General features: G+C 41.3%; 1 protein-coding gene across 22 annotated transcripts in view; it reads left to right on the top strand.

Moving 5' to 3' along the window:
- The window catches only part of LOC139580539 (neurexin-1a-like), a 605,221-nt gene that overhangs the window by 273,030 nt on the left and 315,278 nt on the right, over positions 1-16,913 (top strand). For all 22 annotated transcript variants that reach the window (XM_071409319.1, XM_071409321.1, XM_071409331.1 and 19 more), the window contains 5 exons: positions 8,422-8,544; positions 8,998-9,141; positions 9,354-9,591; positions 9,736-9,926; positions 10,613-10,786. In XM_071409319.1, the coding sequence (XP_071265420.1) occupies positions 8,422-8,544; positions 8,998-9,141; positions 9,354-9,591; positions 9,736-9,926; positions 10,613-10,786 (870 nt within the window). The remainder of the gene's footprint in view (positions 1-8,421; positions 8,545-8,997; positions 9,142-9,353; positions 9,592-9,735; positions 9,927-10,612; positions 10,787-16,913) is intronic.

A 16,913-nucleotide genomic window follows, 5' to 3' on the forward strand; every position in this document is an offset into this window, starting at 1 on the left:
TGTTGTCTCTAATTACCAGCCTTGATGACGCTCCTAAATTCAAACAGACTGATATAAAACGCATGCTTGGAAACAGAGGTATTTTAGCCACGGATGATTTTCCCCGTTCCCTTGTTTTCAATTTATTTTTTATTTTTTTACCTTTCTCTCCGTTCGTCATTCTCTTCTTGTATTTTATTTTCACCTTTCTCTCCGTTCGTCATTCTCTTATTTTATTTTATTTTCACCTTTCTCTCCGTTCGACATTCTCTTCTTTTCATTCTTTCTTCCCTCAGTCTATCTTGGCGCCTGGTAAATTGATGAGGCTTTTCAAAGCGAAGAGGAAATACGGAGTGTGATTTTATTATTCTCATTAACCTGCCTTACAGAGCAGAGAGAAAGGGATGGAGAGAGTAGGACTGCCAGGAGGGAAGGAGGGAGGGAGGGAAGGAAGGAAGGAATAAGGGATGTAGCGGAAGGGAGCGAGGTGAGAGGGAGGGAGGGATTGAGAAATGGATAGGGTAGGGAAAGAGATAGTGATGGAGAGAATAGGAAAGAGGGAGGGAGGGACAGAGAAAGAGAGAGAGAAGGGGAGTATATGAGTATGGAGCTACAGAGGCTACATTGCAATATTTTAGGAGGAAACTTGTCCTTGTCCTTGTATTTATAATTCAGGGACATTGATGAATTAATGATGGAAGAAGAGTCCTCAAGAGTCAGAAAAGATGAGCCGTCCTTTCCTGTGTTCCGTACTGCATGCTACATACACACTATATCTCTAGGGTTTACCTTCACTTCCATCACACTGACTCTCCTCCACTGTTATGGAGAAACACACTCCCAACAACATGACATAGTAAGCTCTGTCTCCTCCATCCAGATTGTCTTCATCCATTCTGCCTCCAGTCCTCTTAGTCTGGCTGGGGGTACGGTTGAGTCACACGAATGGATGCAATATTTGATAGGGTACATATTAATTTATATCTGGAGGCTGGTGTCATAGGAAGGTCTGTGTATAGGGGCATCAAAAATAATTCACATTATAAATGGTTTGCAACAACAGTTAGGCTATTCTATAACAATACCCGTCAATTCCAATGGTGATTTTTAAGACCTATCTCTATGCTAAATAGCATTTAATGCAACTAAGAATTCTGCATCCATTGTGTACATTGCGTATGCAAATAGATCGTAAACATTACAACATTCCATACACTTTCCGTCCTTAAGCACAATGCTAATTTGTGGAATCACAACTACAGTATAATCTCTGCAAACATTAAACATCAAACACACCTGCAGTGCCTTCCACACATATGTATTCTTGTACATACCAATACATTCCCATCACTAAACAAATCTGTACATATATTGTCTTTATTTCAATACAGCACTAGGATCTAGTGCCATGTCTCTGTGTAGGTAGCTAATCTAAGATTTTTTTTTACATACACATAAGCAGAAAATCAATTGGGTAGTGGAGATATATTCTTTAGTAAATCATTTTTTTGACGCATTTAAAGCGTCAATCAGCAGTTATTACATCCGTTTTTGGTCTTATAAATGAATGATATGTATCCATTGATCCATTGATTGAAAAATATAACTTGTACATGCCTCATGAGCTTAGTTCAACTGTCGTACCCCATCAGAACCCAAAGTATGAACTTGTTTTACTCCAATGTTTGTTAACAAAGTAAATGTAAACAAACAAACAAACTTCAAAACATGGTTAAAACTATAATCTAGAATCGTGGATGGTCAGTCTTTGCATCCATAGCTGTGTCCATGAGTCTATGAATTGGAGAGTGGTTACATTTCGCCAGCCCCATCCCTCAGCTTTTTACCAAAACAGGGGCGGGGATAGTTTTGTTATTGTTTCAGCTGCTGATTGCCACTTTAAAGTTATTGTTTCCTCTCTCTCTCTATCTCTCTCTCTCTCTCTCTCTCTCTCTCTCTCTCTCTCTCTCTCTCTCTCTCTCTCTCTCTCTCTCTCATTGATGCACACATATTTCACAGTGTTTGTTTTGTGTAGCTACAACAGAAGCGTTGTATGGTTATGTGATAAGAGACTGTTTGCTGTTTTATAAGTAAACATAGTTTGATTTAAAACTCTAAGTCTGTGTTTACACAGGCAGTCCAATTCTGATCTTTTGCCCAATTATTTGTCATTTCAACAATCAGATAAATTATTTTACCAATCATTTGGCAAAATATCATAATTGTGCTGCCTGTGTAAACGCAGCCTGAGGCACTTAGAGCAAATGATCTCCACCTGAATAGCAAGAGTCACCGAAGCTCGTTTGGCACTACCACTGTTGACTGGCACGTTGACTTCAGAAATAAGACATGCGTGCCTGTGTTTGGCACACATTATTCAGAAATGATGTGAGACATGACTGTGTGATGCCAACGTTTGAGAATGCACGAATGGAGGTAGATTTACATTTACATTTAAGTCATTTAGCAGACGCTCTTATCCAGAGCGACTTACAAATTGTTGCATTCACCTTATGATATCCAGTGGAACAACCACTTTACAATAGTGCATCTAACTCTTTTAAGGGGGGGGGGGGGGGGTTAGAAGGATTACTTTATCCTATCCTAGGTCTTCCTTAAAGAGGTGGGGTTTCAGGTGTCTCCGGAAGGTGGTGATTGACTCCGCTGACCTGGCGTCGTGAGGGAGTTTGTTCCACCATTGGGGTGCCAGAGCAGCGAACAGTTTTGACTGGGCTGAGCGGGAACTGTACTTCCTCAGAGGTAGGGAGGCGAGCAGGCCAGAGGTGGATGAACGCAGTGCCCTTGTTTGGGTGTAGGGCCTGATCAGAGCCTGAAGGTACGGAGGTGCCGTTCCCCTAGATATTATCCTCAAGAATAAAGTAAAGAAAAAAGTGAAGGAGAGAAAGAGGCTCCTTGCGTCGACTCAGACCTAGCCTAATTGGTTCTGAGGAAAATGTTTCATTTACATTCCTGAAAAGAAAAGCACCAAACACCAATGCAGCTTTAAAACTCTGTTCTAGCTACATACACTTACCATCTTCTACTTGGATAGAGTAACCGTTCCACTTCCAAGGATTGTTTTTCCATTTTTTCCCAGGTCATTATTTTTTCACTCCTTATTATTTTTTAAACCACTTAATTATTTATTGCGTTAATTAGTGTTGTCAGTTTTCGGCATCTTGGTTCAGCTTTGTGGAAGAATGACATGTTCAGAACAGACTCAAAGAAAAAACACACACAGCACAGACTCAAAAAACACATCACTGTCAATTAGGGGTCTTCGGCTCCCTTCCCTCGGGCATCCTCAGCTCTGCCCGAAGAAACCGCTGCCACTTCAACTTAAACACTGTTAACATGCGCTGACTGACGACAAGCTAAAAATACACACACACACACACACACACACACACACACACACACACACACACACACACACACACACACACACACACACACACACACACACACACACACACACACACACACACACACACACGGATTGGCTTTTTTTGTTTGGTTCGTGTTTAGTTGTTGTAATATCGATTTGTTACAACTTGGTATCTGTAGGATGATGTAATCACCAGTAACTTAGCAGAAGCTGACTAATACTGTTAACTAGGTGGTGTGTGCGTGAGTGTGTGTGTGTGTGTGTGTGTGTGTGTGTGTGTGTGTGTGTGTGTGTGTGTGTGTGTGTGTGTGTGTGTGTGTGTGTGTGTGTGTGTGTGTGCGTGCGTGCGTTCGTGTGTGTGTGTGCGCGTGGAGAGGAAATTAGATGCAGTCTGGTTTCTTTCCATGGAGATGTGACCCATGTGACCTCCAGGTCTTTCTTAATTTCCGTTACACTTTACTTTGAATAGCACACGTGCACCACCATTCTCTTTCACACCCACACACACACACACACACACACACACTAGGGTAGTGTCCCGGTATTTAAAAAAAAATCCATCCCGAGAATAAATCACTTTTCTCCCAGGTAACCTGGTATTTCCCGCCAAAACCGGACGTGTCATTCAAAAGCATTATAAATCATATAAATATGTCTGGATTTGATTAGAGCTTTGATCAGCATGAACATTCAACCTGATGCTACCTGAGCCTGATGAGCCATATATTAAATACATTTAATGAGTCATATATTAAATACATTTAATGAGCCCTACATTAACAAAATTGAATGAGCCCATGCCTAAAAAAGCCCAAATGATTGTGTCGTTATCCAAATACATGATATAGGCTACTGCACATTACACGCGACAGAAAAACATAAAAGCCCATAGATGTAGCTAGCTATATGCTCTCTTGGGTAAATAAATTAAACTAGCTCCAGTAGGCTAATCTTTTTGATTGTGAACTGTATTACTGTACTGCATTGTACTATATCAGTGGAGGCTGCTGAGGGGAGAACGGCTCATAATAATGGCTGGAATGGAGGAACATGGTTTTCATTGGTTTGATACCATTCCATTCATTATACTCCCTTCCAGCCATTATTATGAGCAGTTCCCCCCTCAGCAGCCTCCACTGTACTTAACTGTATTATATTGACAGGAATTACGCATATCGTTCAAACCATGATAAAGCAGATGAGAACTTGCGATTCTGGTGCAGCACATGCTGCCTACAAAGTTACCGGTATAGGCTAGAAAATGTTATTTTTGAAATATAATAGGGCCTCTTTGTATAACTGGTAGGCTGACTCATATACTGTATAGCCTACCTTTCATAATACTTCCCCTGGTGTTTTTACTAACTCTTCCTCCCTCTATTGTTGCTTCATTCCTTCCACCCTTTCAACAGTTTCGTTGTCCTTACTTTCATCGTTCTAATGACATCCTTGAATGATATAGGACTACAATTAGATGCAGAAAGCTTTCACTTCTCTTCATGAAGATTTAATGGTTATGGGTCTGAATAAATAACTGCTATAGCCTTACACCATCGTGAGCTCGCCCTTCTTTCAAACTACCCGTGAGTTCTATTGGCTGCTGTATTTAACATTCAACAAAAAAGAGCTTGCGTCCCTCTTCGAATAGTCTACTGGTATAAGAAATGCAAATAAAATTATGTCCAGCAAACTAATCTTGTCTAGTTGTTCCTGCATGGGACTCCAAGAGCTAAGGAGCCTTTTTAAGGAGAGGCCAGCAGAGCACAGGTGTGTGGGTATTGCGCAAGAGACAGAGGCTACAAGTTAGAAGCTTATTATGCATAACCCATCATTAATTAGCTAAATATAAGACATAAGGTAAATACAGCATTGAATGTATTACCTGAGAGAGGTAGGCTAGGCCTATATAGGGCTATATATCAATCTAGAACAGGGTTATCTATTTTGGATGCAATTTGAATGGGAGTTTATGCAGAGAGAGAAAGACTGCGAACAACGATTTAAAGCAATGATATCTGAGTGGTAGGCTGTTTTAACACATAAAACACATTTTAACACATAAAAAATACATGAATCTTTACAATAAAAAAATAAGGTGACTCCCGAAAGCCAGAAGGAGATGGGTAAATTAGATACACATTTGGTCTTTATATTACTGTATCAAAGGCTATGCCGCAGCAAATGTAGGCCTACCTGTCACAAGAAAAAAACGTTACCATGATGAGATGAAACGTCTACATGCACTGTGAACTGTGCTCTGTACTGAGATGGGCTGTCTGTCTCCACCCTGAGAGTTGGTTCATCAGGCAGAGGCCGTAGAGAAGCCAGATTTAGACATTGCATATAATTTAACAGTTCCATTTTACACCATGCTGTTCATTCTGTTCATATAAATAATTTATTCGAATTTACCGGTTTCTCGCAGTTATTTATCCCGGGAAAGCGAGTGGTTTTGTGCGGTAAATCCCAGTAAATCTTGGTTACCGGGTTCCCGCCATTCAGCACAACCCTAATGGGGACCAGGTTCATCCCAGTCAACCCTTTTACGGCTATTTATTTCCTTTCCTCTTTCTCTGCAATCTTCAAAGCCTGAACGCCTCAATGTGTATGCAAATCACAGGCAGCCGGAGCACTAGGATATTATACTCAATCTCAGAGGTGCCGTTTTGCTTTGTAAGCACTAAACACCCCACCAGGGCCGGGGAGGATAGAAACCAGGCTCCTGGAGAATGGGATTAGGAGTGAGGGAGAGGGGGAGAGGGAGCGATATATGAAATAATGGGATGGAGGGATGGAGTTCGGGCACTTGAAAGGATGGATTGAGCTTTGCCTTCCATTCCTCTGTCCTTGTGGCCAAGACAATTGGAAGAGGAGAGAAAACATTTAGGAAAAAGAGGGGGGGAGACGTTTCAGGAGGATAGATGTTCCTTGTGTGTTGACACACTGTAAAAGTCTTGGGTCGAAGGTCATGTAAGATATCTCATACCATCAAATTGCCCAATGTTGAGACACTAAAATGTTTCTGAATCTGAAACAGTGTGGCTTTATGAGAAAACTGAATGATCGGTGTTCCAACTGGATCTACTCCAGCCTCTGATTCTGATCCTGTACAAGCTTATTGTCTTCTGTTTGATTCAATCTTATTGTCTTCTGTTGAGGAGAGGAGAGATTCATATTGTGCCAGATGGAAGGAGATCATTTAAAATACACTGACTGTGATTCCAGCTCTGACTTTGAACATGTTGATTGTGTGTGTGTGTGTGTGTGTGTGTGTGTGTGTGTGTGTGTGTGTGTGTGTGTGTGTGTGTGTGTGTGTGTGTGTGTGTGTGTGTGTGTGTGTGTGTGTGTGTGTGTGTGTGTGTGTGTGTGTGTGTGTGTGTGCATGTGAGTGTGAGTGTGTGTGTATATGTGTGTTCGTGTGTGTATATATTTAGTGTATATACTCTGAAACTCTCAAATGAAGGAAATGAGACATAGTCACAAAGACATTTTCCTTTCTCTTCACATCCATTATCTGGTAACATGTCCTGACTTGCCATAAGATGTAGTCCAGTGTCCTCACTGGGTTCCTGGTGATGTGTTAGGGGAGATAAGGCTTTGTTCTCCTCAGCCCTCAGTAGGACATATTCTACTACGGGAACTGTCTTTCATCCTTAATGGTTTTTAATTCATAATTCATGAAGTGGGAATGCAATGCAGTGTCTTCACTTGGTCCAAACTACATATTTAAATATAAAACAATATATATCCCTATATATCCCTATATAACTACATTGGAGGTCCTACTCACCAGAAGCTCTCAATATTTAAAAATGAGCATTACATACATTTACATTTTAGTAATTTAGCAAACACTTATCCAGAGCGACTTAAAGTTAGTGCATTCATCTTAAGATAGCTAGGTGGGACAACCACATATCACAGTCATAGTAAGTACATTGTTCCTCAAAAAAGTAGCTATCAACAAAGTCAGTGCTAGTAGGAAAAGACAAGACACAAGTGTTAGTTAAAAAAATATATTATTACTAAAAAAGTTATATAGTGAGTTAGTCACTATGTTGTAAACATATCAGACTTAGGCATTGAATGGGATGCCAAAACTCTGGTAGGCTTGCTGGCAACACCAGTTGTTTTAACACATCACTTGTTTTTCAAGGCACAGTTGCCTTGCCATCAGCCATAACGTCATGTACTCAGTTAGATGTCCCTCTTTAGAGAATCCCCTGGAAGGTTCTTTCTGGTAACACCATTGGGCGGTTTTCTTTTTTTTCCACAGTTAGCCAATAAGGCAGCTATGACATCAGTAAATCCCTCTTCAAAAAAATCACAGTCCTTATTTCCTCCTGGCAGCAGACTGTCCGGGACCTAGCTTCCATTCTTTGACAATACACTTCCCTCCCTGCCTCACGGTTACAGGGCTCAAACTAGCACCTTGAATAATGTTTACTTCATGGTTATGATTTTTTTGTTGTTTCTCTACATCATTATTTACAATTCATCTGATTGAGTGAGGTGTTTTTCGTGATCACTATTATTTTTTCCTCAACATCATTATTTACAATTCATTTTATTGAGGTCAGACACAGCAGAATAAGGTTTGAAATGCCATTTACCGTTAACTAATCAAGATGGAGTTTGTTTCTCTGTGTCTTACCCTTATGTATTGCCAAGCCATGCCAGCATTGGGGTGGAGCTTTACTGCCACCTAGTGACATTGTTATTAATAGCACACTCATAGAAAAACAATGACTAAAATGGGTATCCAATTCCAAACAGTGTTCTGTGATTTCTGCGATTATATTTCTATAAGCAACATGTAGGTAAATGAGGTGTTGTTACACCTAATGATGTGAGAAACAACCTGAGGTGGTGTTGTGTGGGTCATTAAATATGTTCTGTTTTATTAGTATTATTTTACTCCGTCCTCTCTCTCTCTCTCTTTTACCCCCCCACCCTCTCCTCCCAAACACACCCTGTCACTGCACTAACTCTGGTGTCTCTTCTCCCCATCTCGAGGTGTGTGTGTGTTAACCAGTGTTTGGGCTGTCCTACAGGCAAGGGTCCAGAGACCATATTTGCTGGTCAGAACCTGAATGATAACGAGTGGCATACGGTGCGTGTGTTCAGGAGGGGAAAGAGTTTGAAACTCACCGTAGATGGTCTTCAACCTGTAGAAGGTACAACCTCCCTCTCTCTAATTCAATGTCTATGTTTTATATGAGTGTGATACTTTTCAGGACAGTCCTTGGGCCCCTTGTAGGTAAGACACACAGTTTGACTATGGACTAGATCAGACAAAGTTGGATCTAGTCCATAATGTCTGATATGCAATCGATCATTTTGGGGCTAGTTTCCCAGACAAAGATTAAAACTAGTCTTGGACTAGAAAGATATTTCAATGAATATTCTCCATTGAGCATGCTTTGTAGTACAGGATTAGTCTTAATATGCGTTGGGAAGCCGGCCCTGTGTGTATAAACCCATTGTGTTTCACGTACCTTTCTACTAGTGACAAGTGTGGCTCCAGACCATTAGGAGGTGAGAGTGGCATGTGTCCTGCTGGAGACATGAATGACCTCCCTCCACCCATGTCTCCCCCCCCTCTCACCCTCCCTTCTGTTAATCAAAAGGTCAAATGGCAGGTGACCACACCCAGTTGGAGTTTCACAACATTGAGACGGGTATCGTGACGGAGAAACGATTCATGTCCATGGTGCCTTCCAACTTCATAGGCCATCTCCAGAGCCTCTCCTTCAACGGCATGGCCTACATAGGTAGGTAGCCCAGAGGTTAGGGAGGTGGACCAGTAACTGGAAGGTCAACGGTCCAAGTCCTGGGCTGGGTGTTGGAAAAAGTGGGACTGAACAGGCTACTGGAGGTTTTCTTGTGTCGGATCATTAATACTACTAATGTTGTGCTCTTAACCCCAGAGTTGTGTGTGAGACAAAAAGATATACTTACAGTATCTATTCTATTTTTCCTATAGACCTGTGTAAGAACGGTGACATTGACTACTGCGAGCTCAACGCCATGATCGGCTTCAAGAACATCATTGCTGACCCGGTCACGTTCAAGTCTCGGTCGAGCTATTTGGCTCTGACCACCCTGCAGGCCTACTACTCTATGCACCTGTTCTTCCAGTTCAAGACCACCTCGTCAGATGGACTCATACTGTTCAACAGCGGGGACGGAAACGACTTCATCGTGGTTGAGCTGGTCAAGGGGTAAGTTGTCAAGACATACTGTAGTTTAGTGTTTCATATTGAAGGATTGGGCGGGTTGTGTGTGTTTGGAGTGTGTGTGCGTGTCTATGCAGGTGTGCGCGAGTGTGTGTCTGCATCATTATTCATGTGAATGCCTTTTCCCAGCTACCTGCACTACGTATCAGACCTGGGAAACGGAGCTCACCTGATCAAGGGCAACTCCAACAAGCCCCTGAATGATAACCACTGGCACAACGTCATGATCTCACGAGACACTAACAACCTCCACACCGTCAAGATCGACACCAAAATCACCACCCAGACCACCATGGGAGCCAAGAACCTGGACCTGAAGGGTAGGCTGCCTGGGGCTGGGGGTTTATGTTCTCAACATACTCTGACGGAGGGTGGCACTATTGTTATTGCGTTGGGGTACAGTGTCTCAGAGGAGCCAGTTGACTGTTACTGGTCTGCTGTTTGACAGCGCTAGTGGATGTCTTTCAAAGAAGATCAGAGGAGAGTAAAATCAATGTTACATTGAACTGTGGGGTATCCTATCAATGGAATTACTGTATCACAAGGCCCATCACTATATATATATATATATATATATTTATATCCGGGAACAGATGCACACTTTAAGGCATATTGTCAGTTCTAGACTAGAAACACTGTGACTGTACAGTGTATACAGATTATAGCAGTAGCTATTATTCTCCACCAGGTGTCAGTGATTCCAAACTAGTCTACTGTGTTTTATTGAACAGCAACGCATCAATATTTCTGTTCTTTACCTTTGTCATTCTGAATAGTAGAAGTAATGCTGGTTGTATTATAGACCAGTTATCACCTCATCAGTGATATATTAACCATTCCTGTCCATTCGTATTCCCCCACATACTTACTTAATCCTCTTCATTCCTATGAAAAATATAAGGCTTCAATGAGAGAGCACCACTGTTGCCTATCCGCTGCTTGCTTGGAGATTGGGTTCCTTGACAGGCCACTATCCTTCATCTTTTTCCTACCCTGTCCTTCACAGGTGACCTGTATATTGGTGGCGTGGCCAAAGAGACATACAAGGAGCTTCCCAAGCTGGTGCACGCCAAGGAGGGCTTCCAGGGTTGCCTAGCATCGGTGGACCTGAACGGACGCCTCCCGGACCTGATGTCGGATGCCCTTGCATGTGTGGGCCAGATAGAGAGAGGCTGTGAAGGTAAACACACACACACGCGCACGCGCATGCGCACACGCACACACACACACACACACACACACACACACAGACACACACACACACACACACACCACACACACACACACACACACACACACACACACACATACACACACACACACTAGGGTGGGCCGTCCTCTTCTCTCTGTTCCGGGTAGAAATTAAGTGATAACAATAAGTGATTTCATAATAGTCAAATCAAATCATAATCAAATCAAAGTTTGTGATCACATCGTAGTTGTTGTTACTGTGACATTGTGAATGTTTTCCTCTCAGTTATGTTTATTTTCTGTGCCCTGGACCACACATGGTTTTAAAATACAGCAAACAACTTGAGGCTTTTTTCCGATTTGATTTGACACCGGTGATCTCTGCTCTAAGATGACTTCTGCAAGGCATCTTTGCTGGTTACAAATTGAGGAAACGTAGACAATAACTTCTAAATCCTCCAGCCTTCCAAAGAGGAATACATTTTGGTCCCACATTATTTGGATGTAGATAATCTACCGATGGTCATACTATCAACAAACGTTCTCAATTGAAGTGCCTATGAAAGAACCATTTTCTTTCCACACACCAGAAACACACTTTCGCTGATGCTGTTACTTCTGGCCTTTCTTCACGGCTTCATGCTCTTTCCCATCAGCCTCTCACCTAACTCATTAACAGACCTTTCATTTACTTCTCAATGCTGTGAACACTTTTCCCTGTTTGTCCACAGTCCAGGTGTCTGCCCCCCCCCCCCCCCCGCCACACACACACACCACACACACACACACAGAGACACAAACACGGTCATGTACACCGACCCACCACGCAACCACCCAAGCACCCGCACACACCGAAGCAACAATATCAACACCCTTTGGCACATCATTTACCATGTTAATATCCATCAAGTATGTTGGTAGGCTGTTAGAATACTTCAAAAGCTGCCAGTCCTCTACCCTCGTCAGTTCGGATTATTTTGGCTACAGGATAATCAGATTACTGTCGCTAACAACATTTGTATTGTTAGTGTTATCCCATTCTACTGCACTGCTCTGCTCTGCCCTGCTCCACACACACACACACACACACACACACTCTCACACACACACACACACACACACACACACACACACACACACACACACACACACACACACACACACACACACACACACACACACACACACACACACTGTTCCTTGCATGCTTAGTCTGAGTGTTTGCCAGAAGCAATCCTCTTGAATTATGGATGAGAATTTTGTTGCATAAATGAATATAATTTGACCTTCGTCTGCATTCCAAATAACTCCCTAACCCCTGTGTAGTACACTACTTTTGATCAGGCCCCATAAGGCTCTAGTAAAATGTATTACACTATATAGGGAATAGGGTGCCATTTGGGACACAGCGTTAGCATTATGTTTGCACCACTTCCAAAGTCAATATTTGATGTATTTGTCAACGTCCTTCTCACTTCGGTTTTTATTTCACATTTCAAAATATCATCCTCCTCCACTCTTTCCCTGTTCTATTTTTCTATGTATGTAAGGACAATGCCATGACACAGATTTTTTTTCTCCCTGTTTTAACGTCATCGTAATTTTTTTGTACCCAGTAAACTCGGGTAGTTTAGTAAACTGTTCCACAGAACTGCAGCAGATAATAATAATAAAGGATAATACAGTTATAATATTCTGTAGCAGAGTACAGGATAATACAGTTATAATATTCTGCAGCAGATTACAGGATAATACAGTTATAATATTCTGCAGCAGAGTACAGGATAATACAGTTATAATATTCTGCAGCAGATTACAGGATAATACAGTTATAATATTCTGCAGCAGATTACAGGATAATACAGTTATAATATTCTGCAGCAGAGTACAGGATAATACAGTTATAATATTCTGCAGCAGATTACAGGATAATACAGTTATAATATTCTGTAGCAGATTACAGGATAATACAGTTATAATATTCTGCAGCAGATTACAGGATAATACAGTTATAATATTCTGCAGCAGATTACAGGATAAAACAGTTATAATATTCTGCAGCAGAGTACAGGATAATACAGTTATAATATTCTGCAGCAGATTACAGGATAATACAGTTATAATATTCTGCAGCAGATTACAGGATAATACAGTTATAATATTCTGCAGCAGAGTACAGGATAATACAGTTATAATATTCTGCAGCAGATTACAGGATAATACAGTTATAATATTCTGTAGCAGATTACAGGATAATACAGTTATAATATTCTGCAGCAGATTACAGGATAATACAGTTATAATATTCTGCAGCAGATTACAGGATAAAACAGTTATAATATTCTGCAGCAGAGTACAGGATAATACAGTTATAATATTCTGCAGCAGATTACAGGATAAAACAGTTATAATATTCTGCAGCAGATTACAGGATAAAACAGTTATACTATTCTGCAGCAGATTACAGGATAATACAGTTATAATATTCTGCAGCAGAGTACAGGATAATACTTAAGTGATAATACCCGAGAAGCCGGTGTTCGGAGGTTATATTGAAACGGGTGTTGTTGGCAAACCGGGTTACGAACATATTCAAACAGTGATTTACATTTTTTCATTCAAAACGTTATGTTGATTAATTTATTCATACTATTTCATCCTGCCACAAGATATTGTCCCGACACAAATCCAAGGTTGCTTCCCAAGCCGGCTGGTCGTTCGTTCTATTGGTTCGGTTGCCAGAGACGCGACCCAGTTGTTCAGTCTTTTTGTTCTGTGTCTATGGACGCGACCCAGTCATTCGTTCTAAATGTTCCATTGCCATACTGGCTGGCAACGTTCTTATCCCTTGCTTGCTAGCTAACCAATTACAGCTAACTAATTTACAGTCACGTCAAACAGTGCAGCCAGAATAACAGCAAAGTAGCTGCATTTGTTTAATCTGTTTTCTAGTGACATTTATTTGGATACATCCATAGCAATGAGCTATGGATGCGCAATTTCGCCTGGTGTAGAAAATGTGTTCTCTCATCAGGACGCTTGTTCAGAGGAGCTAGCCAACAACACAGCTAACACACTCACTTCAAACTGAAGCTGGAAAGACTGCAAACTAGCTGCACTTCATTCCGTTTGACCTGTTTTCTAATGCTAGTTCTTTGCATATATCCATAAAAATCATGCTGATTCATGATTTCAACAGGCAGAGAAATGCTGCCTTCCTGTCTCTCATCCCGACTCCCGACACGTTCATTACTATGGGACATCTGGAAATCAAATTAGAATATTGAAACAATGTTGCAAATGTTGGAGAGACAAACAACAAGGTTTATACAAATCTCCCGCTGTTGTAAATTAAATGCTTGTCTAAAAGAAATGTGAGAAAATGTCTAGATGCTTTTTATAGTGGAGATCAAGTTTATAAATTGCCTGGCTGGGCTGATGAGACAGTGGATTGCACAGTCAGATGGAACAGAGTAAATAGGCATTTTAACATTATAGATTTAGCCAATGGTGCCTGTGGACTAGACACTGGCTGGAATGCAGTTTTAACCAATCAGCATTCTGGATTAGACCCAACAGGTATACTTGTCTGCAGCAGAGTACAGGATAATACAGTTATTCAAGCTTCCAAATGAAGATACACAATAGGAATAGACACATAGTGGAACAACTCTGAGTAGGTCTGAGTGACTGAGTGACTAAATCAAATCAAAGTTTATTTGTCACGTGCGCCGAATACAACAGGTGTAGACCTTACAGTGAAATGCTTACTTACAGGCTCTAACCAATAGTGCAAAAAAGGTGTTAGGTGAACAATAGGTAAGCAAAGAAATAAAACAAGAAAGGACAGTATGTTTACAGTTTTTGTATTATTATTTTGTGTATTTTATTTTAATATTAAACCTCCCCCACCCCTACCTCTCTTCGGAGCACACACATATATGTTTTGTTTTTACAGCTTTTTTGCTACATATACATACAGTTTACATATCACACTTTACATATACATTCTACATACATGGTACTTCTATATACAGCAATCCAATCACATAGCAATAATACATTACCCACAGCAATAATACATTACCCACAGCAATAATACATTACCCATAGCAATAATACATTACCCACAGCAATAATACATTACCCACAGCAATAATACATTACCCACAGCAATAATACATTACCCACAGCAATAATACATTACCAATAGCAATAATACATTACCCACAGCAATAATACATTACCCACAGCAATAATACATTACCCACAGCAATAATACATTACCCACAGCAATAATACATTACCCACAGCAATAATACATTACCCACAGCAATAATACATTACCCACAGCAATAATACATTACGAACATGTGATTGTATGTCTACTAAAAGTACACTTCCTTCACCTCAAAGAACCATTAAAAAGTCTCCACTTGTAATGACCAGACATTATCTTGCTTTTATTCTCCTCTCTTTTACATTTCTGAATCATTCAAGGCTATTTCTCGACCAAAGTGTTTCGCTAAATCATTCAGCACATTCTCTCCTTTCTGCGTCATCCTACAGGACTTACTTGACTTGTTTGTTACTTTGTCTCTCTGTCGTCTCTCCGTCTTCTCCTGTCTCTATGTGTTTCTCTCTGTTCATACAGAATCTCTGACAACATTTCAGTGCTTTACTAACATCTGGTGTATTCTGCCTTTTCCTTTCCTTATTGTTTCGCTGACTTGATCAAGTTTCATTGATGAAAGCTGACTTGCAAGGTAGATAGCTTCTGTTTGTTTGATACAGACCGCCCCAACCGTCCACAAACCCCTCACACCCCCCAACTGTCCACAAACCCCTCACACCCCCCAACCCTCCACAAGCACCACTTCCACCTCTCTTCACATCCTCACCCCTCCAGAACCACCACCTCCACCTCTCTTCACATCCTCACCCCTCCACAAGCACCACTTCCACCTCTCTTCACATATTCACCCTTCCACAAGCACCACTTCCACCTCTCTTCACATCCTCACCCCTCCACAACCACCACGTCCACCTCTCGTCACATTTTCACCCTTCCACAAGCACCACTTCCACCTCTCTTCACATCCTCACCCCTCCACAACCACCACTTCCACCTCTCTTCACATCTTCACCCTTCCACAAGCACCACTTCCACCTCTCTTCACATCTTCACCCTTCCACAAGCACCACTTCCACCTCTCTTCACATCCTCACATCTCCACAACCACCACCTCCACCTCTCTTCACATCCTCACCCCTCCACAAGCACCACTTCCACCTCTCTTCACATCCTCACATCCTCACCCCTCCACAAGCACCACTTCCATCTCTCTTCACATCCTCACCCCTCCAACTCAACTCAGGGTGTTACATCACTCCCATGTCATAAGGGATGGGCTTCAGGCCCATAGGGAATACAAGGCTCACGCACCTGTCCAATCCTAAACCGACCCCTAGATCCTATACCTCTGAGAGGATTTGACAAATGTAAGCAACATATAAATAGCTCCACCTTGCCCTCTGATAGGCTAGGTGGACGTTTCACCAAGTTTCATATAACAATGAAATGCGCTCGGATTTCCACAAGTGCATAGAGCGTAGGGTCTAGGGGACGATTTGGAAGTGGACCCCCACCACCATCTTGTATGACAGCCTATGGGTCTCTTGTTATCGTCTCACAGTCACGTATGTTCTACTCACTATAGTTTATTGTATTCACCTCACTCATGTCTATTTGGTCACATATGGTATACATTTTATATACCATTATTTTATTGCATGGCTCATAGTCTTCCTAACAACATATACATGTTGCCCACTGTATGCATGGAATTGCACCAAATATGTATATCATTGTGCAATTTTGAATCAAAATAGATGGGGTCTTACTGTAGCTACCTCATGTTTGTAAGATAGCAACCGTTGTTTCCTGTGTGAAGTGTGTCAAATTGTACTTTTCTTATCAGTGTAAATACTATTATTTCAATGCTATATTTGTTTTATTCAGTATTTATTGATGTTGTATATGGGGAAGTAGGATGAAAACATGTACATAAGTGTTAATTCACAAAGCATCATTCATAAGAATAACCATTTTTTAT

This window comes from Salvelinus alpinus, chromosome 7, assembly GCF_045679555.1.
Source record: "Salvelinus alpinus chromosome 7, SLU_Salpinus.1, whole genome shotgun sequence".
NCBI lineage: Eukaryota > Metazoa > Chordata > Actinopteri > Salmoniformes > Salmonidae > Salvelinus > Salvelinus alpinus.